This window comes from Catharus ustulatus, chromosome 4 (assembly GCF_009819885.2).
Source record: "Catharus ustulatus isolate bCatUst1 chromosome 4, bCatUst1.pri.v2, whole genome shotgun sequence".
In the NCBI taxonomy this organism is placed as follows: domain Eukaryota; kingdom Metazoa; phylum Chordata; class Aves; order Passeriformes; family Turdidae; genus Catharus; species Catharus ustulatus.
In genome coordinates this window covers 56,902,608-56,926,516 of record NC_046224.1, presented here as the reverse complement: position 1 = coordinate 56,926,516, position 23,909 = coordinate 56,902,608, and the positions used below count along the sequence as shown (strand labels likewise).

Here is a 23,909-nt window from a genome sequence, read left to right as displayed (position 1 = left end):
CTTCAACATAAACCTGTGAACAAATACTTAGAGAGCATGTGGCTTTTGGTTTGGTTTTCAGAGTGGCTGGACCTTTCTGGTTACTTCTGATGTCAGAGATGTTCAGCATTTCTAAAAGTGGATGCTTTTAGCTACTGAGCTGTCTGCAGGGTCTAGGGCTACCTGGGGCCCTACCTACCCCAGGGGTCTTGGAGGAATGGCTCCTGGTTCTGCATCTGAGCTCTGATTCACTCACCAGTCACACAGGGGAATTTTTATTTCAGTTTATTTTTTTCAGTGTATCATCATGCTGTTGACTCTTGAGTCAATCCAGGGTGTTTTATTCTGAAATGAATACATATTTATTTATCATTGAAACATGAAGATCTGCTTGTGCTGCCTTTCAGCACAAAGAGATTTGTGCTTTGTTGTGGTTTATATGGTTTTCCTGCTAAGATGTAGGATGGTCACTAAATCTGTCTCCCTCCTAAGCTCACTCCTGGTTCTTTGTTTTGTTATCAGCAGTGATGGTGCAAGACTGCTCTTCTGAGGAGCTGAAGATACTCTGCTGCTGTTACCTTGGCTGGAGGCTGAAGGCTCTCATTATTTCACAGGTATTTTATCTAGTATGAAGCCCACTGAAAATCAGGAAAATTTAATCATTCTCCTATATCCTGTCAGGCTTCAGAGATGGTTCTGGTACTTTTTGTAACAGAAAATGTTCCTGGTATTCCATTGTCTCTAGGGGATGTAAGAGCAGTGTGCTTTTGACAACATTATTTATTGCTTTTTTATAACTACATCTGCATGCTCAAAGTGCTGCAGAAACGCTAAGGTTTTGATTTGTTTGTTTATTTGTTTATTTATTTATTTTTTTTTAACAGAATGTCTGAATTTACCAGTGTTCATAACCTTTAAAACATAATAATACATATGTATCTGAACTAGATGAAGGAATAATACCAAGAATAAATAATTATTCATAAACACTCTAAGTAAAGTTCTTTCATTTAACCTTTTCATTAACATCCTAATACTGTCTTGGAAAGCTGTCTAGATTGTAATCTCAAGGAAGCACTTGCTATTTCTCTTTAAGAAGATGAATCATCCCATTAAGATCACAACTCTTATGAGCAGGAAAAACAGTAAAGGCAAAAACCCCCATGCTTTTCAATTTTTAATAAAAGTGAAACTTGCTTATTGTCTTGATGAAGTCAGAGGGATTAGTCAGTTGTTGAGAGTTAATTGCTCATGGGTTTATGCAGATGGCTAATAAGGGTCCTGGATAAAAATATAATTTGTAGGTTCAGCTGCAGTTTATACTCCCTGTGGTTCCATGTTCTGACACTTGTGTGAATGACTGCACTTACACCAACACAGCAAACATAAAAAAATGCAAAGGTCTTAATCAAAAAGTGTGAAGCATACTTAGATCTTACTTAATCAAGTTGTTTCAAGTGAAAGCTTCCTTCTTGTGCCAAAAGTTAATAAGGTAAGAGGAAACCAGATTAGTTTCTATGCAGATATTTTAAGAGGCAGCTTTCTTTGTAACAGATATTGAGAATAAATGAAAATGGGAGTTAGATGAGGCAAGGGTTTAAATCAATGGCCAATATTGAATTAATTTTAATAGTATAAAAAATATTAGGACCCAACTTGTCAAAATCCCTGGACAAATGTATGCTGCTCTCTGAGAGCTTTATGCAATTGTTGGGATGGTCTCAGCCATGTTAAAAATTGTCAACAATAGTCTTCTTTCTCATAAAAATCAATGGCAATTTTTAAATAAACATACTGATAGATCTAGAAGCATTTGTTTGCTGATGAGTCTAAGAAAACAGTGGTTGCAGGATAAGATCTTTTCAGAACATAAATTAATGAAGAGCCTGGATTTTATTAAAAAGTAGAAAAATGAAGGACTATTATCAAAATTGGTTTTCACACTTTGAATTCTGCAAGGAATCATTGGAAGTCTTCAAGAAAGACAGGGTCTATTCTATAAATCTTGAATGTGTTTATTTGCATTCATGTGTTCAATATTGTTTTATATTGTGACAAAATGGCCAAAATAAAATTATACATATGCATGCATTTATTTAGAAAACACTTCTCTACTTTAAAAAAGTACCAGAGAGGTGTTTTTTGTCTCTGCTTTGTGACTTTTTCCCTATAATTTCTATATACCGTGCATGTTAATCTTTTTTCAACATTTTCCCCATATAAATACCATGTTATTTCATATAAAATGCAAGTATTTACAGGAACACAGATGAATGAAATACGTTAACTGGTAATAAAAATCTCTACAGTCTTCAAGTTTTGTTCACTAATAATTTTGGATGGCTTTTTTCCTCCTGACTGAATCCTATAATAGCACTTTGTGCAGTTGCCAAATTTTGCCCCTCTTTTTTTTTTATTCAATTATATATAGATGCACAACATTTTGCATATTAAATTGTTCAGAATCTGAAGAAGGAAAAAAATGAAGCCACAGAAACTGAGTCCTGAATTCAGGTCACAGATTTCAGGAATGTCAATTGTCTACCACTCATCCTTTCTTCCTAATGAGAAAAAAAAATCAGAATGTGGGGCCTATTTTTTCCTTTCCTCTCAACTTAGTGGGTAATGATGCAGAGGAAGCTACCAAATCACAGAGATAACCTGTAGTGGTCTGAAATCAGACTTTTAAATTAAGTTTAACTGAGTCCCAGAATGCATCAGTGACACAGTAGGATTCAAAGGGAAACACAAGTGTAAACATTTTTCACAGGTCCACCTGAAAAGCCTGAGATCAAAGGTATTTAGGTGGCAATAAGAAGGAAATAAATCTGTCATTAGCTTTTCCCTAGGAATAATACAAATCCATTAGCTTCTCTGGAGGAGTCAGATTATTGGTTGTGGAGTAAAAGGCATGAAAAAACTCCAACTCATTACTATCTAAACCATACTTAAGATTATTAACTGGATCAAAACCCAAACAAGTCAGGCAATTATATTTTTAAAACCTGTTTAATTTAAATATTTCTGACCCATGCACCGTGGTTGTAAGGGTACAGCCAGTCTGAGATTCATGTTTGTGAGGTCCCCTGTAACACAGAGATCAAAGCCGTGAGCCATTAAAGATCCTACAGCTGAGTCAGTGGACAAGCAAACCAAATTCTGGGATAAGAAAATGTGATCACATAAGAGCTCAGAAATCTGAAAAAGAAGGACCTGAGGAAGATTTCTAAAAACAGTTGGGAAGCTACTTTAATGGAAGTAAAAACCGTAGCAAAAAACCATAACGCTGCAGCAGGAAAATACAATACAACAGAGTAATATTTTAATGGAGACCTGCAGCATCCAAGGGCTCTTCAGGGCTGCGATGGAAGGTCAAGGACACCAAGAAATTCATAAGCACTTCTTGGGAAGCAAAGAATCCCTGGACTATCTGGCTTCTGCCAGAGGAGCAGATGAAGGCAGCATACCCAGTGTCAGTATCATGTGGGTAATCCCTGTGCAGAACTGTGAGCATGTGTAGTTTTATAGTTCCTCTTTTCAATCAACTCTTTCCACCACAGAACTCTCCTTTCCTTTTAGGAAAAAGAAATCATTTTTCCACAGACCAACAAAACTAAATAATAAAGATCTGTTTTGGAGACATTCATGGTTTCAAATGGACAAATACACTGGTCAGTTTTTTATCAGCATTCCTGTGAATGTTGGAGGGGGAATTATCCCCCTTTTCTACAGGCAAAAGTCAGAGATGCTACTAACTTTGATCATTCAAGTCATAATTCCTCAATCTCCAGGACCATATTATGCTCAAAGCATTCCTTTTTTTTTAATGCTAGTAACAGCTGTGAATGCTCTGAACCTACATCCAGATCCTAATTCATTAAGAAAATTAAGAACACATCCATGTAAAATTCTTCAGAAGTTTGTAGCAGAGATCACTTAATTTAGCTTAAAGGTCAGTGTTCACTAGCATTATCCATAAAAATGTCTTTTCCTGCAGTTATTTTGCTCATGCACTATAAATCTTCCAAATTCTGCAAAACCTAAGAATGTATCCTGAACTCAACTATTTTAATGCACAGCCCAGCTTTGTTCTAAGGCCACATCCATGGCAGGCACAGGAAAAGGGGATAGGAAAGGTCTTGTGCAGAAAATAACATTCTACCTGTGTACATGTATCAATGTATCAAAAAGAAATGTTTCTGACACAAATTACAAATCTATTTTTATGGACTGGTCCCTATTTTGAAGGATTTACAGGCACATGAGTCTTCAATCTCACAGCTGCAAATTAGTTTTTTAAAATTTTTTTCTCATGCACACACAATAAATAAATTCCATATGAATGCCTGCTTTGCAACATTTCCTCTTTTGAACTGAGGTTTGATTAACTCCTAAGCAAGGACAGAGACAATAACAGAGGCAGGGGCTGCTGCTTCCACTGCTCAGATCACATCATCCTTCTGCTTAACTGGGCCCTTTTTACTAAGCTTGCCAAGCACTTTTAAATTTGCTTTTGCTTTAAGACTTTTTCAGTTCCAAATGAACTCTTCCATTCTGGGTGAGTGCTTCAAATAGAGTTGAGACACACTAGGGTTTGGATTAAGTGATCTTTAGATGCCCCATCCAACCCAAATCATTCGGTGATTCCAGGCGGGACTGAAAGAAAAAGCAGTTCACAGGATTCTTTCTGCACTTTCACTGAAATTCCAAAAACCCACAGCCTGGAAACAGGAATTTCAGCTTCTGCCAGGGAGCATAACACCACTCCCTTGCAGATCTTATAGGTGTTAACATGGACTTTAATTAAACACACGCTGTTTGGCCTGGAGCTACATGGGTGCAATTTGGCTAAGCTTGTAATGGCTGCTCCCAGCCACAGCAACCAATTCTGTTCAGTTTTGTTCCTCCCTTTTTTCTTTACCTTGAAAATTTTGGGAGAATTTTTCTGATGAAAATACAGAAAGTGAGTGGGAAAAAAAAGAAAATCAAAATGAGAGGAATGGAAAGGAATTAATACAATCTAGAATTCTGGTGAGAAGTGAGCCAGGCAACTGGAACTGGCTGGGAATTGGAAAGGGTGCCTGGCACTTGTTGCATGCAAAGAGCAGGAACATGAACCAGTTTGCTGGGCAGGATTGAACATGGAGGCAAAAAAAGGAGAAAAAGTTTCCATACAAGGAAACTGAAATCAGGATTCTGTGATGAAAACACAGAAGACAAGGAGCTGGAGCGTAAAGGGAGAAGTGCATTTTTAAGAAGCATTTCTAAAGTTAGAAATCACTGTGAGGTGCAGCAGCTTGTGTAAGGCAATGGTGGACATTGAGTGGAGCAACCTTTCTCCAGATCCCTAGGCTCTGAGTTCTGAAGAGCAGAAAGACAGCCACAGGGTTTATATGTGGGAAAAACTCCTTGCAGCATAAAACAGCCTTGTACCAACATATTTCCTGCAGGTTCTTCCAATAAATTGGGTGCAACTCTGACTAACAATCCTCTTCACGAGACCTAGTGTATTTATCTCATGCTGGATCCAGAATTCCTCAGCGTTCCTCTCTGAAGTATGTTCCATGACTGAAGCAGGTTTCTCTAGTCCATTGGTGGATAATCTTTGCAACATCTTCACTGTCTTTCTTTCTTTCCTAAAGTTATCAAGCAGCTGATCTTATTCTACACATCAACTTCCTGGAGTTTCACAGTGCAGTCATAGAAGGGATGGCAGGGAATGAAAATGGGAACCTGCTCTCAGTGCTCACCACAGCTGGTTGTGGGTTGGCCCATTGCATCTGGAGGGATGCAGCTGATGTTGAATACCACTGAGATTAGGAAGGGGTTTAGTGGGCTGGATAAAGAGTCAGGTGTGGAAAACTGGAAGTGGTTGGGCAAAGGGTTGGAATTGTGTGCAAAGGAGATCCTCCTTCTCAATGGAGCCTGTGACTTGGACAACATACAGACCTGGGGAGAAAGACTGAGCCTGGGGTTCAGGTATGGAAATTGGAATCTGAGAAAAATGAGAGTGGGATAAACTTCTGAGACTGGGAAAAATCAGGGCAGTCCCAGTGGGAGGGGATAAGCAGAATCAGTCCAATATGATGAAAACAACACTTTTCTTCAGCCATTAGAGTGTATTCCCCTTCTGATCCTGGAGTAATAGCATAGATACCCACGGCTATGACTGATGTGTGGCTAGACTATCATAACCTATGATCATCTACTTAGAGATGATCTCACAATGGATCTACAAAATGGCACTACACTATTAATCTAGGCTGTGCTCAATCCTGGCATTTCCTAACTTCACTGGGCTTGACCTCACCACACTAATACATTCTTTACAGTGTTCTAGAGACCACAGATATACTATAAATGTATATAGCATTAGTCTCAATTAGCTACTCCCTATTTTTTAAAAATGAAATTAAAACATCATTTGATTTTAAATATGGATTTGGCTTGTGTGAATTTTCCTTTTGATTTTTCCTCTTTTATACAAATAATGGCAAAATTGCACTATAAAGCAATTTGTCAGCAGTAATTTTGACTTACAGAACAGTCCCAGGTGTGTGAACATTAATTATGACTTATTATTAACAAACGCATTAACTGATCATTCATTCTATAATTACTTTTCAAGGATCTACCCTATCTGTGTTAGCTTTGACAAAAACCATAGGAATCTCCTGGAAGGACTCTCAGAGCACACTGCTGATCCTAGACACAAGCTGTGTCTCACTCATTAGCATGTCTTTAAAGTTATGAAAACTGCCTTACAAAGTAACCCCCTTCTAGGAGCCAGGGCTTTAAAAAAAGTGAAGACTTTCGAGACATGTGATTAAGGAATTTGACACATTGAGAATGTGGATTGTGGATGCTACAGGTGGCTGCATACAACTGAATCTGATTCTGTGATAGTCTGTGAATTCTCCTTATTGTTTGAATTATGTATCATTTGCTTGTTTTACTTTTTAATCTTTTTATGTATAATCTTTCCTACCCAGTTCTCTCATCCATTCATGTACTACATAAATATTTCTTGCATTCTGTAAAACCTGTCTTTGCAATCCTTCCTCACTGACTCACTTTTCTCTCTTTCAAAATTTCTCTATTTTCATTACTTTGATAACTTTCAAGTTTGCTATGTACTTGCCATATGGTTTATTTATTCTTTGTGGTAATGGCCACAAAAAGAGAAACACAGATTTCCAGCTCAGTCCTCTGATCTTTGGAAGGTCTGTTTTCCCTATTCTTCTTTTCCCTATTCTTCCAGCCTTCAGTCTTCCAGCCTTCCATGGCACTGATTGCTAGGGTCAACAGAAGTTTGTTTGCGATTACTTTATTGCGTGTATTCAAGTCACTTCAAGTGCTTTTACTAGTTATCAAGAGTTTACATGGTTGGGTGGCATTGGGTTGTCCTGGAGAGTGGCTGAGGGTGCTCAGCCTGGAGAAAAGGAGGTCCAGGGGAGATGTTATCACTCTCTAGAACCACCTGAAGGAAGATGTAGCCAGGTGGGGAGTTGGGTTCTTCTCCCTGGTGACAAGGGATAGGATGAGAGAATAGCCCTAAAGGGCACCAGGGAAGGCCTAGGTTGGACATTAGGAAGAATTTCTTCACCGAAGGGGTGATTAGACATTGGAATGGACTGCCCAGAGAGGTGGTGGAGTCACCATCCCTGGAGGTGTTGAAGGAAGACTGGACGTGGCACTCAGTGACTTGGTCTACACGCAGTTCAGTCATAGGCTGGACTCCAATCCAACTGATTCTGTGATTATTAGAGGCCATTCACATTTTTGTTACGTAAGCTGACCCACAAGTCTTCTCCAGGACCTTTATGTGTGCCCAGAGGAATGCTTCAGCTGGTTTACCGGCACAGACCAACACTTTTCCTGTCTCACGGCCACAGCAGCTGAAGGGTGTGACCGAACAGCGGGCTGCGAACGGGTGGGGCCCAGGGGATCCCCTTGCACTGGGAGGACGGAGCCCTCGTGGTGGGGCTGTTCGGGGAGCGCTGCCCGCCTGTCCCGGGCTGGCTGCTGCGATACACGATACACGCGATGCGGCCAGGGCCCAGTGCCAGACCTCTCCTTCGCGGCCGGCACATGGCGGAGCGCCACACCTGACCTCCCTTCCCCACCAAGCGGGTGGCAAGGCCACTGTCCCCGGGCGCCCCGTTCCCTGCCAGGGCCGCCACTCAGGTCCCTGCAGGAGCACCAGAGCTCACACACTGGGGCGCAGGGAGCATCCCGCAGAGCTGCGGGGCGGTGCCCGGGCGGGACGCCCCGACCTTCACGGGAGCCGCCCCGCGGCCCCGCCCGCAGGCCCGGCGCAGGGCGGGCGGCCGAGGCGGCGCCGCCATTGGGAGGCGGGCGGTGACCGGCGTGGGGCCGCCCCGCCCCGCCGCTATATGAGGCGGGGGGCGGGCAGCGGGGCGGGCCTGAGCGTGTGCGGGTACCGAGGTGAGCGGGGAGGCGGGAGCGGGCGAGGCGGTGCGGGCTGCCGGACCCCGCAGCGCGGCGGGAGGCGGAGGAGGTGAATCCCCCGGCAGGAGGGAGCTGCTGCTCCTCCTCGCTTCCCCACTCCTCCGCCGCCGCCCCGCTCGGGGAGCCGTGGCGGCCGTGCCCTCCTCCCCTCGGGAGGAGCTCGCTGGCCATCCCTGGCAAGGACGCGATGGAGGGCTCGCCCCGGCTCCCCCGGCGGCGGGGCTGTCCCGGGGAAGGGCGGGTGTTGCCCTGCTTGCCCGCTGGGGTGGGGTGGTGCGGCGCGGCCTCCCCGGCGGCGGGCAGGCAGAATTGTGGTGTCATTGCTTTCCAGGAGTAGGTGTCCGTAAGTACTTAAGGATGAGGGTGGCCGAGCATCTCTTGCAGAAACTCCGCTCAAGGTTACAGCCCCTCCAGTGGAAGCCGGTGTCTTACTGTGGCACAGGCACGTCTTTTGGATGGGTGTAGGCTGGGACCAGTTCCTCAGGAAGAATGATGCTATTGTAACTAAGCTGGCTCTTTGCTTTTCCAAACATTTTTCTTGTGTGTGCCTGTTTTGGTTTTTTTTTTGTTTGTTTTTTTTAATTGATTTTTTTTTAAGTTCTCGGTTGGATTGCTGCGGAGGTCATGGAAGGGTAAAACCGATTTAACAGATAAGAGAAGAAGAGAGGCTGTACCTTCAGGCATGGCACTTCTGAATTTTCATTCAGGCTGCAGCCCGGATGCCAGGCTGGCGGCGTGATTTGCAATTGCTTGCTTGCAGTTTTTTCTCCTGTTGGTGATGTGTGCAGGAAACCTGCCTGGTTTTATATGGTCACTATATTGGGTTTCTGGAATCATCCCCTGTGCTGTCTAATTCTGCCTATGCAAAGGATTTTTGGTGTCTGGATGGGAGGGGAGGTTCGAACAATACGAAGTTTGCCTGCTTTGAAATTCTTGCTGCAGATATTTTGAAAGGTGTGCAGAAGCGTGGAAAAATTGTGCTCGGTCCTTCCCGAGGCTCAGTTGTGTGGCTACACGTTCTGAATACGTGACACGACAAGAAAAGATGTAACTTGAAAAGGGGGAGCAGGGTGTGAGAGAGCGAAATGAAAGAGTTTCTTTGCAGCTCCATCCATTTCAATGGTGCAGCTTTCCCAAGCCCCTTTCCATCGTCCATCATCACCTTCAGGCCGGTCGGAGGAAGGGGAGGAGAAGAGGATGAAGGCGGCCAAGCAGCAGGTGACCCCGGCTGGGGAGAGCCCGGCTCCCGCCAGCCCCCTGCAGTCCGCGCTGAGCACGGCGGCCTCTCCTTCCCAGGCGTATGAGATCTACATCGACAACGGGCTCATCTGCCTCAAACACAAGATCAGGAACATCGAGAAAAAGAAGGTAACTTGGTTTTCTTGCCCACAGATTTCTTGCTGTAGATAGCAAAGCTCATTGCCTTGTAATTATTTTATTTCTATTATTTTTAATAACTGTTATAAGATTATGGGTGTATATAGAGAGCAAATATATGTTGATCAAAACTGAGGATTCCTCTAGACCAAATCAGGCTGGAAGAAACTTGGATTTGATTTAAACATGGTTTATAGTCTTGCAGATATCTTTCATCAATTACATGCATATATTTTAGATGTAAATTGTTTGTAAAATTGGAAGTTAGAACAAATGCTTCCTCTGACAGTGGAAATGTAAGATTATATTAAATATGTATAGCCCTTTACTTAGCATAAATATTCAACTTATATATTTTAAATATAGGCAAACGTGACTGACTAGAAAACTTTTATGCAGAAATCCTCTAAAACTTGATCTCTTGTTTTGACCTCTGCTTTTTATGAGGCTTGGGGGACTGAACAGTGTTAGTAGGAATAATAACTGAGATAATTATGCACCTAAAACATTGTAGCTGTGGTTAGTTAGACTTCTGGCTTTTCAGTTGATTGGCAGGTGACTGAAGGCTGTGCGCTTGGTTTTGAGTTGAGAGAATGTTATTTTCTGTAGGATGAAAGAAATAATGTTGCAGGTGCTTTCAGTGCTGTATCAGGATAAACAAGTAAAGCAGTTGTGTGAATATGTTGGACTACTCTAAATGTCTGAAAAGCTTTTAGTTGTATCTTAGGGCAAGGAGAGAGAGTAGATCATACATCTGGCCATGTGCTTAGGGGACTTGATCCTCCTGCAGGAGATGCAGTATTACTGCTGTCTCATGTCATGCATCATGCTGTAATTTTGAATAACATCAGCAATTAGCATGTTTCCTTTGTGTGATTAAACAACTTTGTGTTGAATTCTAATTCTGTCCAAGGAAGCTTCTTGTTGTGAATTTCTCTGGTACCTTTGATTTTCCTATGAATGACAATATGGCCTCATCAGCTAATATGTGACTTTCTAAAATGAGTAGAAACTATTCCTAGTCTTATGCTTCTATAGGTACTGTCAGTGAAGCTCTACATACACAAATGGAATAGTATTTGACTTCATGGCAGTGAAGTCACCTTTTGAAGTAACTTTCCCTAAAGAAGTTTGTAATATCAAATAGTTTAGTCTTGTATTGTTTACATCAGCATTTAAAGATTGCTTTGGTATTAAATCTTAATAAATAAAAAGCTATATAAAAGTCTTAATAAATCTTATTTCTTTCCTGATTATACTTGCCCCCTTAAGGAACAGGGCTATACCTTGTTGATGTAACTAAAGCCAAATTTTTGAAAGACATAGCAAGGATTATTCAAGGATAATATAACTAAATTTCAGCCTTGACTTGGGAAAGCTGAAGAAGCCTAACTAAAACAAGGACACAGGATGTATTTGAAGCCACTCAAAGATCTTGGATCGATGCATTAATAGTTCTTAAATGAAACTGAAGGAGCAAGTAAGAACTGAAAGATCAGTGGTAGGGAAAGGAAATAGACAGTCCTGCAGACTGAAATAGGCAAATCAAGGGCACAGCAAAACTTTCTCCAGAAACAAGAGGAAGCGGGAGGTTTTCTATTCTATGTTACAGTATTTCACTCACACCCCTTACTTAATTTTTGTATTGAATTCTGTATGATGTTTATTTGAATTTTCTGCAGCTCAAACTAGAAGACTACAAAGATCGTCTGAAGAAGGGAGAGACCCTCAATCAAGACCAATTGGTAAGCTTGCTTTTATGCAGGAGTGGAAGGCCTCAAAACCTTTTGATGTGGCAGGAAGGATGGATTGCTGAAGGAGATGGGGATGTTTATACAGAAGGAATGCCTACAGGCTTGCAGAGATATTTTTCACAAAACCAAATTAATAATTTGTTGGTAATCAGGCTGAATGTTGAGCCTACAAGCTCTGTCTCCTGTTTTAACCTTCATGGTTAAACCTTTTGATTCCCTCATTAACAGTTATTACTTGAAATTGCCTGTTGTCTGCACAGTACTGTTGGTTACAAGTAGCTGTTAATATACCTGACAGTACTGGCTTTCTTTGGCTTGGTCTGGAATGGATTCTAGATCTGAAATCAAGTTTCTTTAACACGAAAACTTTAGCAGATCTGAGTAGCAGTGTCACATAATCCAAAGAGTTTATTGCTCTAGTAATCTAGGAGTCACGTTTTTGAAATGTAGTGGAAACAAGCTAAAGAGTAATTGTCTGATGAGGGCTACTGACACTTCAGTGATAGTGCTGATCCTGCTAATGAACCAGCTGGAAAAACGTCATGGTTGCTAACTTTATCACAGTGCAGCAGTCTGAGAACACAAATTTTATTTTCTTACTGTGAATCATTTGTAAAAGAGTTAGACATAAATGGAATAAGAGGGGAAAATGGTGACTTCTTAGAAAAAGAGTAAACCTGTTGGACTAAATTGTTATTTAGTACTTAACTGCAAAATCTGATGTGGTCTCTTGCCATTTCAAGTGCAAAGGTAAATTAATTAAATCTGATGGTTTGGAGTAGGTTGATGACCTTTCAATTCCTCTCAACTCAATCTTTAATCAGGTGGGCAAGAAGCCTTTTTGTTTAGATCATAGGTATTCTCCACAATCTGTTTGCTGCCATGAACAGTGAGACTATTGAACAATATTCTGTAAGTCTGACTAGCCTTGAATATGTTGACTACTTTGGTATATGCCCTGGATTGCGAGAAGCTATTTGGTGACAGTGTTTGATAAGTGGCATTAATTTGGTTACTGGATTTTAGTATTTCTAGCTGGGCTTCACTTTTAAAATTTTAGTATCTTCATCCCTGTTTATAGAGTTTCTTAGGCTACTAAAATGAAGAATTAGATTCAGTCTTCATAGTGAATTGACAAAGGGTAGAAGCACATAAACAATCAATATTTAATTAATAATCTTGTTAAGTCCCCTGCTTTAGTGGTTAAGATACAGAATTACTGCATTTGTAACTTTCAGATGTAAATTTCTGGTGTATATACAAATTGAAGCTGGAGTAGAGCTTAACAGATGTTAACACCTAAAGAAACAAACTGCCTATAATGCAGTGGTGCTCTAATGTAACTTGATGTCATCTATAGTTTTAATTTTCTCACACAGAGGAAGAAGTGCATGTCTGGTGATGAACTTGCTTCACAAGCAATTTGGATTAAGCTGTAATTACTTATGGTGCATGCCTGCCAGACCTAATGTGTGTGCTAGCCTTACATTAGGAAACATTTGTTTCAAAAATGAGGAGCTTCTAGCAAGTTAAATGCTCTTATTGTCCTGTTTTGCAAGCTGAGCAGATTTTCCTCAGTACTGTTCTTCCAACATACTGTTAATGAATGCTAATAACAGGTGTGACAGAAGAAAGGTATTGCTTTCCTGTGGGCTGAGGCACAGCTTGTTATGAGAGCAATGGTAGCTGTTCTTGATGTTTTCAGATGGGGAGTTTTACTCTGCAATTTGCTTTGTTAGAAGCACAATTACTGTAATCTGATTAGAAAATTGTTGGTGTTAATTGTGAGTCTTCCTCAATTGTGTGGGCATTGGACTCTTAAAAGTCATTCTCTTGAGTGCCAAGTGAATTGCTAAATAGTACTTCCAAGCTGCTTGGTAAATTTTGTGGAGACAACCTAAACTACTGGGTGAGAGCTTGCACTTTGTGTTGAGTAGCATTTAGTCCTGGTGGTGTCTAGTATACCACAAACAAGGGAATAAAAGTAACTGAGCAATCAAACTGAACAAATGAACATATGATTTGTTTTCCAGTTGCTTAGGAACACATATGGAATTTGCAGATGTCCCAAATCTTATAGACCGTAGATTAAGCTTTTGTCACTGCACTGATGAAACACTAAAAGCTAACACTGCTGTAAAAGCTTTATATTAGACTAATGGGCCTGTTCTAGAAAAATCTGTGATAATGTGTCAGGAGCATAAACCAAACTGAGTGTAAAGCACATGTGAACAACTGGAATTAAACTTGTTGTTTTGTGCCTCATGGTGTGAAAATATGAGCAGCATGTCTGAACGACAGCATTTTGCTGTCTTTAGAGCTGTCAAGGGAACTTGGAGAAATGAAGTAACCCATTAAAAATTAGGTGTATCAAAATAGTATTGTTGATGACTAGCCAGTAAAGTACTGGTTAAAGCCATTAATGAAGATGGGAACATGGCTTGTTTTGTGGAAACTAAATTGCAAAGACTTCCTTCTGAAGTATGACTGGCCTTATATGTTTCTAAAGTTTGTACAAATTTTCTTTAAAGGCATTCAGTTAAGCATGCAGGTAGAAGATCTGTGCTGAACTTCTCCTGTATTCCTTCCTGGCTTTCAGACCTGTCTGATATTAAATAGCATATTTACCTTTTATTGCCAAGACCTATATAGGCAAACTTGTAGGATATCTGTCAGTTGATATGAGCTGGCTTTGAACCGCATCTCAGACAGTTATGGGTGAATGATATTTGTAATTAAAGTACCAGGTAAAATATCTTAAAGCTGCAGTTGAAAAGACTAAATTATATCTTCACTATGAGAATTTTAGTACAAGGCAATAGAATTGCAATCAGTAGTCTTAAGCATGGACAATACATTTTTATCTATTCCTTTGCAGGAGGCAGTAGAGAAATATGATGAAGTAGTGCACAACCTGGAATTTGCCAAGGAGCTTCAGAAGACTTTTTCAGGGCTTAGCCAAGATGTAAGTATAGCTGCTCTTTATCTTGATGGAGGTAACTGCAACATTTTGTGCTACTACTTTAGTGGCTACACTTCTATTCTAGTATTCCCCATGCTAGGAAGTTCCTGTCCTGTATCTCTGGAGCAGTGAAGCCTAGGCATAGGCTGAGGAGCTGTTGATTAAGGAGAACTGATTATTTGGTACTTGTTAACCAGTTGTTGGTTACTGTTCACTTGATAGGCAAAGGCTAAAGAAGCTACAGTAACTCCAGTGGTGGGCCCCTGGAAAATGAGACCTGTGAGGAGAGTCTGGAACAACTGGGCTTGTTGGGCCTGGTGAAGTGAAGGCTTGCTAGAGATACACTATTATTTTTCTGACAGCAAATACTCGAAGGGTGCAGCTGGGATTTTTGCTGAGAGATGTGGTAGGAGAAGCAATAATCACTACATGAAATAGATGCCAACCAAGTAAGAGGAAATGGTCACTCAGTGGGTGATTAAACTTTAGAAGCAGGCTGCCTAGGGAAGTGGTAAAATCTGTCCTTGGGTTTCTTCAACACCTGACTGCACAAAGCTCCAAGCAATCTGGTTTTGATTCACTGTAGCCTTTCTGGAGGCTGGGCTAGACAGTGTCCCAAGATCCCTTCCAAACTGAATTTTTTTTAATGCTTCTGGCAAGGGAAAGTGCTGGTGTTAAATCACTTTGACTTCAATGATAAGTACATCCCTCAGTAAAATTTAACTGAAGCTTATGGGGTTTGCTACTTAATCTGCTGTAGTTGTCTCTAATTGTGGCAAGTCACATATTTAGTGTTTTATTTAGGTCTTTGTTCAGGATTTAAAGCACTACATACATTATTTTTATGCAAGCAAGTGTTTTATCTTTGGAGAAACTGGTCTCTTGGCTCAAGCAAATTCTACACTTATGGAAGATTTGATCCAAGGTAGTGGTAGGGAAGCTAAACATGATTAGTCACTGCTCTGGCATTATTTCTCTGCTTCCTACAGAATGCTGAAGGACTGGTACCTGGTGACCCAGTATATCTTTGTGCAGGTGTTTTCAATAATCCAGCATTATCTTCTACCAGTTCATGTTTGTTCCTGAATTTATGCTGTATTTAAAGGCTAACCTACCTTATTTTTAACTTGGCTCTGCTTCTGCTGGTTTGGATTCTACAGCCAATAGCCATTTCTGGAACACTAGTGGCCATTCTGGCAACAGCATCCTTGCATCCTTTACAGTGTGTAGTAGGGAACAAAATTATCACAGGTGTTGACATATATTGAGTCATTTTCAATTCTGCAGTTACTTGGATAGCTTCTGCTGAGTAGTTCTATTAGTGTGTGATGAGAAACTTGAATGCATATTCTGTATGTGTTCTGTAACTCATGTTGTTGCTGATTTAATGAGTGTTTTAGTCTTCTGCCAACAGAAATAATTGTTAGATTCTGCTGTATCCTTTGAGCTGGAGTATTCAAAAGTGACGAGCAATTGTCTTACTAGGAGAAACTTGAGACAACTTCTGCCTCTGTGTGTAAATGCTAGAGGTCAGCTAGGTCTGGATTGATGCACTGGTACCAATTCTATCAATTTCTTTAACAGCTTTTAGAATAAACTAACAGGCTTAATCAGGTCTAGATGTCACAAAGGCATATCACAACTGGAGCTACCAGTGTCCAGTTTGACTGAAAATTAGATGGGTAGACAATTGGTAGATGAATGGGGAGCTCTTCCAAAGGGGGAGCTTAAAAGATTCTGGATATCTGAAGAGTTAGGAATTTGTTATCTAACCAAAATTAATAGTTAGTTTCCTCATTGTAGGATAATCAACAGTAGAACTCAATATTTTATTCTAGAGTCTTGTTACTAAACAGGATTGAACACACTAAATTGTGTTTAATTGTTGAATTTTGCATTAAAATAGCTGCTGAAAGCACAGAAGAAGGCTCAGCGGAGAGAGAGTCTACTGAAGCTTGAAGCAGAGAAGAAAAAGCTGCGTACAATACTTCAAGTCCAGTATGTGCTGCAGAACTTCACTCAAGAGCATGTTCAGAAAGACTTCAAAGGTGGTGTGAATGGTGCGATATACTTGCCTTCTAAAGAACTAGACTACCTCATAAGATTTGCAAAACTGACGTGTCCAGAAAGAAATGAGAACTTGAGGTAAGTTCAGGATTTTTGTCTGATTAGTATCCTTCATTGGTTGTGATAAATGTCCTCTGTTTGACACTACCATGTCTTTAAATACCATATTTTGGATCATTAATTAAAATTCTCTTTGAATGTAACAGATTTACCTCACTCAGAGTACTAGAAGGGAGCTGCAGTAATTACAGCCTCAGGTCCAGGTTACAGACAGACTTTGCCATTTTATGTCTCCCTGTGGGGACATAGTCCAATACCATCCTGAACAGGAAGGCTGGGGATGCACCACTTCTCTGTGGTCTCACTGTTCACAAAGTGAAAAAAGTGCAGAAAAATCAGAACTTTCTGTACTTCATTTACATTGGTTCAGATGTGCTGCTTTATTCCAGAGGGGTGTAAGATGGTGCTCCTGAGGTGCTCTTGCTGTTGCCTTCAAAGTGGTTTTAAAAAATTGCCTGATACCTCTGCGCTAGATGTCATGCATGTTACCGGGTGTCAGAGTATGTAATGTCAGTATCAGTGCTCATGTGGCACTGTTCTGGTGCTGTGATGGCTCATGCTTAGTGTGACAGCCTGTCTGGCAGGGTAGCGCTGCAAGAATGTATTTGAATATGGAATAAGTAGTTATTAAGTGGTGAGTTGAGACAGTTCATGGATAAGTTGTTTGAATATGGACTAATTCTGAACGCCTCTAAATTCTAGTCACTTGACTAAATTCTAGTTTTACACTAGACTTGCATAATCTTTTCTCTTTGGTTAACTACTTTCAAAGAACAACTGCTTATAAACAGGAGTATCTCATTACAATGAAGTAACTTCGTTTCTAGTTTACTCTATGGTATTCTACAAGGAACATAATCCTTTCCTTAGGGATACTGTGTTTCTTTGCAATGGACTGCAGATTCTATCTTCTGGAGGAGGTGGAGCTTGGACCTATAGCAAAGTTTCCCATTTGCTACTAGTTAATGAGAATAGCAACTATTGGCAGCTAATGGTTGCACTTTTACAAGTTCATCCAGTAAATGTGACCAGCTGGTTAAACAGCAATTGTTGCCCTGTTTGGGAATCCTGGCTTGTAATGAAATTCAACCATGTGGGATGGTGCTTAGGATCTCTACATTGACCAGCAAAAGAAGTTAAATTTGCAAGGTTAAATACTGTGCAGAGACAGCTGATTGCTTCTGGTAATTCAGGGCTTACTATTCACTCTGTGCAGGCAGCCTTGGTTTGGAAGGCTGGACATTAGTGGATGTCATAAATGGGGGTATTGGAATAGTGCAGCACTTTATCTTGGCTATGAGTCTGCCTGATAAAACTGTTATTTCTTTTAGTGTTGAAGATCAGATGGAACAATCATCTCTTTACTTCTGGGACCTTCTAGAAGGAAGTGAGAAACCTGTGGTTGGAACAACATGTGAGTGTCTCATCTAGAGAAATAACTTAAAGATATAAAACTTGTGTGCTTGTTAAACATTTTTAAACCAGTGAATACACATGGAAGGCTACCAAATTAAACACTTGCAAGTGATGTGTCTATCTTGATTATCTAAGGGTGAATGGCTGTTCCTAGTTCGGTTAAGTACAGGTCAATCACAGTGCCACAAGGTTTCATTTTCCAGTCAAGACTTCCATCAGAGTACTAGCATATTTTTAAGGAATAATGATGGTAGCAATTCAAAACCCGATGCATGAATACCTTACAGAACAATGGGAAGCTTTTTGTATAGTGATGTGCAAATGGGTTAAGTTTGGAACAGTTCCCAGCCATGAAATGCTTAGTTGAGTGCACTGATGTGTTACAGAGCTTCATTGGCCCTGGGCTGAAGGTTCCACAGCATTGAAGAGCCTCCTTTCTTTGTAGGAATTCTAGACTCATACCTGTTGTCTCCCTACAGTGCAGGATGCCACACTAGGGAAGGGTAGTAATTAATGGAACTTGCTGGCACCTCTCATTATGCACAGTGCAGTCTTTCTTTGATGTAATGCAGGTGTCCTTGCTTTTCAAGCATACCAACATCTGTGGGACTCTGCAGATCTTCTTTCATTTCTGGCACAGTTCCAAAATCCCTGGTTGTAAGCCAGCATACATATTGTGTTCCGCTTTACTACTGCTTGTGAGGAAACTGGCCTTAATCACGTTGAAGTGTCTTTGCTATTGCAAACAGCCCTTGCTTGTTGTGTTTACACCAATCTGGTAGCAGCTGTGTGGCAGGAATTTTTCAGTTGTTACTGATGATAATGCTGAAACGGCTGTTTGAACAGAGCCTTAATGTACCCTGTTTAACTTCCACATATAGGTAGCTGAACTGATAACTAGGTGTTAAATCTTTGCATGTAGTTCTGGATAAACTGCAAGCTTGGATTGCTACAGGCTGGTAACCTTAGCCTTGTATCTGTTGACATGAATAGGTTGTTTTTCAGTAGCTCTATCCCTTTAGTGTCAGTCTTGAATCCCTTTGTGTGCAAGCTAGACTTCAGATAAAGCTGTTAGCTTGTTTTACTAGCATTCATTGCCTGGGATGACAGTTTTTTATAACCATATTAAATTCTAGCTACAATTCTTGTTTGTGTGGTTGTCATTGGTAGGAGTGATCTTCTGCTGAATGTTCTTCCTGTTCTCAAGGCTGCCCTGTTTCCAGCTCCTCTGAAACAATTTCTATAATCACTGTTACTTGAGGTCTTCCTCTCTACTCTAAGCTGCTGTCTCTTGTTTGCACAGAGGAGCAAACTGGACAGTGCTTCTCAGAGTACACAGTTAAGCTTTTGTTCAGCCATGTCAGCTCTGAATCTTTTCCAGCTTCAGAGAAGTTCAGTCTGGTATCAGTCCCTTGCATTTCCCCTGCTTGTTTCTACAGCTCTTAACTTTTCCTTGAGACACTATCCTGTTACCAGCAAGAGTGTCTTGTAGAGTAGTTCTGTTTAGCTTTACCTCTGTTGCAGTCTCACATGATTTTAGTATCAATGCTGGCTAGTTTATATTTGATAGGCAAAGCTCTTTCTAAGCTTGTGGGAAGCCAGGTGGCTCAGTGTTTACCTTGTGGGCATTTAAACACAAGCTGCAATCTTGCCTTGGAATTGCAAAGATGTTTTCAACTGCATTAAAGAGTCCCATAAATAATTTTCTTTATTAAAACATTTTATTACTATAGCTTGGTAAGATGTGTGAACTTGGAGAAACTGCAGTTCATATAAAGGGAGGAAGCAACAAATCTTAATCTCTAATCTGAATACTCCTTTATTTCAGATTTTTCCATTTTAACTTTATGGGCTTTTACTCTTTAGATAAACACATGAAGGACCTGTTATCCAAACTTCTAGACTCTGGCTACTTTGAAAGTATTCCGACTCCTCGCACCATTGTGCCAGTAAAAGAATTGGAAGAAGTAAATAGAAAACCTGAGAAAACAAGACACCTGTCAAAAGGAGAGTCTACCAAAGAACCAGGTGGAATATTACAGGGTTCAATTTTTATATCAGTTGGGAAAGGGTTGAACTGAGCACTGACTTTGCATAGCTTGGTGCTAAATCGAATGCTGTGCTGTAGCTTACTTGCAATGTAGAAACTGAAATGGAACCTGCAGGGTTTGCAGACCTATTTCAGCTAATGTAGGAAAACCACTAAATTGTAGTAATAGAATGCTCTTGCCTTCTGAGCAAGTTGAAGATGTGGGAGCTGTCTGGTGTGTAGGGAATGCTACATAGTAGGGTAACAAAATTATGAATACTATAAAATGTTTCATGTTTAACTCTGAACTTCTGCAGTTTAGTCTAAAACTTAGAAACTAAAAGCTTGTCTACAAATAGTGTGTTGAATGGCAAGGTGAACTTCGGGAATATCTGGTTTAGCAAATTGGTACTGCTATTTAAATACATTTAAAGAGTTGCTACTGTTTGATCTGCCTTTTTGCATTTGATCGGTTGAAACAAATTAACATCCTTTCTCTAGAATCCATTATGGAGCTTATGAAATCTGAAATACAACCACAGGAGGTAAGATACTCTACTGTTAATTGCTTGCCTTTAGTATTGTGATTTATCAGACACAAAAATGCTCTTCTGCAACCCTTTTTTAAACTTAAAAAAGGAGTCTGAACAGCAATCTAGGTGTTGCTTGATGTAGAAAGCATTAAAGACTTGGTTGCCTTTCTATTTTTAACCCCAAATTTATGGCATCTGGAGTTTTATTTTGGGATTAATGGAGCAGGATTATATGAAGCAGTATAGTACTTTATTGCTCTGGCACTTTCCTGAATAAAACAAAGCATCAGCCTTTAGAGTGGAAACACTGATCTTTTGTGTACTGTGAAATAGAGAAAATACGCATCTACTAAAGCTGTCTGTAAAAGCTAAGCTTGTTGCAGTAGGCTTGATATTGGTGGGATTGAGAATGTTGGTCTTACTCTGATTTGTCACAAAAGTAGGAAACCCAAGGCAGATTTGTGTGCACATGAGTGTGTAGACATGTTTCAGCAGCTCTTCAGACTCCTGAACTGAGGCTTTGACTGTCAGTAGCATAGAAATCATTAGAGCTGGTTCAGAAGGTGGGAAAGGGTGTCTTTTTCTAAGTGGAAATACTGGTTCTTGAAATGCTGAATCCCTGTTTCCCAGGTATCCCACTAGAGGGTGTACTCTAGAACAAGTTTTTGTAACCTACTGCTAACACTGTTACCTGCCTCTCATCTGGTATCTAGCCAGAAAAATGTCTCAGCCAGTGAGCCTTGTACATACTTCCTCTGTTTGTGACAAAGGGGTAACTTAGAAAAACTTAGGACATCATCATTGAACTCTGACTTACTGACATTAAACATAGCCTGCAGCTGAAGTCCAGTGGTACTAAATCTGAGAATCTGGTGACATTTTGGTATTGCAGCTCCACTAAGAATGAAGGTTATATGTGGTTACTGCCTAGTATTTTTGGAGTGCTTAGCAGAATGTCTGCTAATATAGTACCAGAGCTTTTTAGGTGCTTAGAAGGAGAGCTACCTTTATAAAAATCAGTATTGAACTTGACATTGTCACTGCCTAGGGACATGATGAGGTAGCTTTGAGGATAAGGGCAGTAGATTCACTCAGCTGGGTTTTACTTGTGCTGTTCAGCTCTGTTCCCTGTTTCTCTGTGGCATGCCAAGCAAAGCTAGTCTGCAGTGTTGTAAGATAAAACCATGGCCACATAGTTTCTATGACTAGTGCTTAGACTGTCTAGGCTCTGCTTTTAGTCAGCAGTTTTCAGTAGCTGGGTGACCTAATTTAACTGACCTGAACTGTAGTAGCAAAATGTGTTCTTGGGAGCCATTAAGTTTCTTTGGTCTATATAGTTTCTCAACAGGCGTTATTTGCCTGAAGCAGAATACTCTGTCAAGAAGAAGCCAGAAGAGCCCAGATCTTGGGAAGCTGAGTGTGCTAGAAAACAAGAACCTCCAAAGTCCTGGGAGATGCTTGTTGATGTTAAAGAGCAGGAACAGAAGCAGAAACAAGAGACCTTAAAGCCTTGGGAAGCTCGTGTTAGACACCAAGAACTAAAAAGACCAGATTCTCCAAAGCCTTGGGAAGCTTGTGTTAAAGAGGAGGAACAGAAGCGTGAGTCTGCAAAGCCCTGGGAGACCCATGTGGAGGAGGAACAACAGAAGAAGCCGGAAGCTCCAAAGGCGTGGGTAGCACGTGTCCGAGAGGAGCAGGAGTCTCCCAAACCCTGGGTAGCAAAGGTCAGGGAAGAGCAGGACCAGAAGAAACAGGAATCACCTAAGCCATGGGTAACAAAAGTTAGGGAAGAGCAGGAACAGAAACAGCAGGAGTCCTCAAAACCTTGGGTAACCAAAGTTAAGGAAGAACCAGAAGAAAAGCAGGAATCTCCAAAACCTTGGGTAACCCAAACTAGGGAGCAACCAGAACAAAAGAAGCCAGACCCTATGAAAACATGGGAAGTGCCTGTTAGGGAAGAGCCAGAGCAAAAGAAGCAGGAGCCTGTGAAGGCTTGGGCTGCACATGTTAGGGAGGAGCCAGAACAAAAGAAGCAGGAGACTCGAGAGGCTTGGGAGAAAGCTGACAGGCAGCAGCAAGTGTCATCACTGCAGTTACAGAACCCTCCGAAGTCCTGGGCAGCTGCCAGTATGGGGCCAAAGGAACAGATGGGGCCAAAGAAGTTTGATATGGAACCCAAAGAAGTGAGTTGGCATATGTAGTATTATCTGTCATAAGCTTTTGACATTAGTGTATTGGAATAAAGCCACCTATTAGCAGAGGTATCTAAGGTGTATTTTGTAGGCCACTATTTAGACTCTTTTCATTCTTTCTTGGGGCAAATAATTCTGGTGGCTGAAGTTTATATTTGAATAGCAAGATGGTCTGCTTTGATTTGTTTACATCAGCACAGTATTGCTGTGTTTGAACCTTGAATAACTGCTTTATGCATAAGACAGAAGAATTAACTTGGTTCATCTGCAGCTATTAGCTCTGGCCACTGTTAGCAGTACAAAGCAGGTATGACTCATCCAGGGATCAAATGCTTTGTGGCTGCATGCGAATAACACTTCAGTAATTTTTAGGCTTTTGATTAAAATAGCTGCTGATTCAAGAGAGATCTAATGTCTAGATCAAGTAATACCAACTGTACAGGGGCTTAAATATGTATTTCCAGATGAATGCATAAACCATATTGCTGTCCTGGGAGTCCAACAATAGCATAGTGTTAGAAATGTAAAATGAAAGCTGTTGCATAGCTTATAGCTGAACAGGCTGCTACCCTTTGGTCTCATTACCTTCTTTCTCACCTGTGCCTGGGTGGCAAAAACACTGATCACTGATAACTGAGCTCTGCTATGTCTGCCTTAGGTCGCTAAGAGAAATGTTGATCTAAAGGTAGACTTCAGGAAGAAAATACAACAGGAAGAAAATATGGGCAGTTTTCTGTACACAGTGTTGTCACCACTACTGTCTTCCTGCAAGAAAGCGGGAACCAGTACATTCTATGTTACTCATGGGAAATGATTAAACTTGTATCTTGTCAGTAAGCTTGGCATAACTCAAAAATCAATGTTCTTCTGCCTAGAGGCGGGACCGCAAACTGAAGCTTGAATGCGAGATTAAAAAAGTATGTAACAATGCAACCCTGGGTAACAACATGGAATTAAGGTGTTTCAGCTTGGCCCATCTTCACACTCAAGCTGAGTAGGATCTTGTGTCCACTGGTGGTGATGGTGGTACATGTGGAAAACCTGGTTGCCTCACTAAGTATCTCTGAG

The 23,909-nt window shown here is 40.8% G+C and overlaps 1 protein-coding gene across 6 annotated transcripts in view; it reads left to right on the top strand.

The window, feature by feature from the left end:
- The first annotated feature begins 8,406 nt into the window (after nt 1–8,406).
- The window catches only part of CAPRIN2 (caprin family member 2), a 32,049-nt gene continuing 16,546 nt past the window's right edge, over nt 8,407–23,909 (top strand). For 3 of the 6 annotated variants that reach the window (XM_033058001.1, XM_033058000.1, XM_033057997.1), the window contains exons 1-8: nt 8,801–9,819; nt 11,511–11,573; nt 14,461–14,547; nt 16,451–16,689; nt 18,003–18,085; nt 19,954–20,115; nt 20,618–20,661; nt 21,987–22,832. In XM_033058001.1, coding sequence (XP_032913892.1) covers nt 9,571–9,819; nt 11,511–11,573; nt 14,461–14,547; nt 16,451–16,689; nt 18,003–18,085; nt 19,954–20,115; nt 20,618–20,661; nt 21,987–22,832 — 1,773 coding nt within the window. In that variant the 5' untranslated portion in view covers nt 8,801–9,570. Of the gene's footprint in view, nt 8,428–8,800; nt 9,820–11,510; nt 11,574–14,460; nt 14,548–16,450; nt 16,690–18,002; nt 18,086–19,953; nt 20,116–20,617; nt 20,662–21,986; nt 22,833–23,909 lie in introns of those variants that run through there. The other 3 variants (XM_033057998.1, XM_033058002.1, XM_033058003.1) reach the window with 3 other exon arrangements.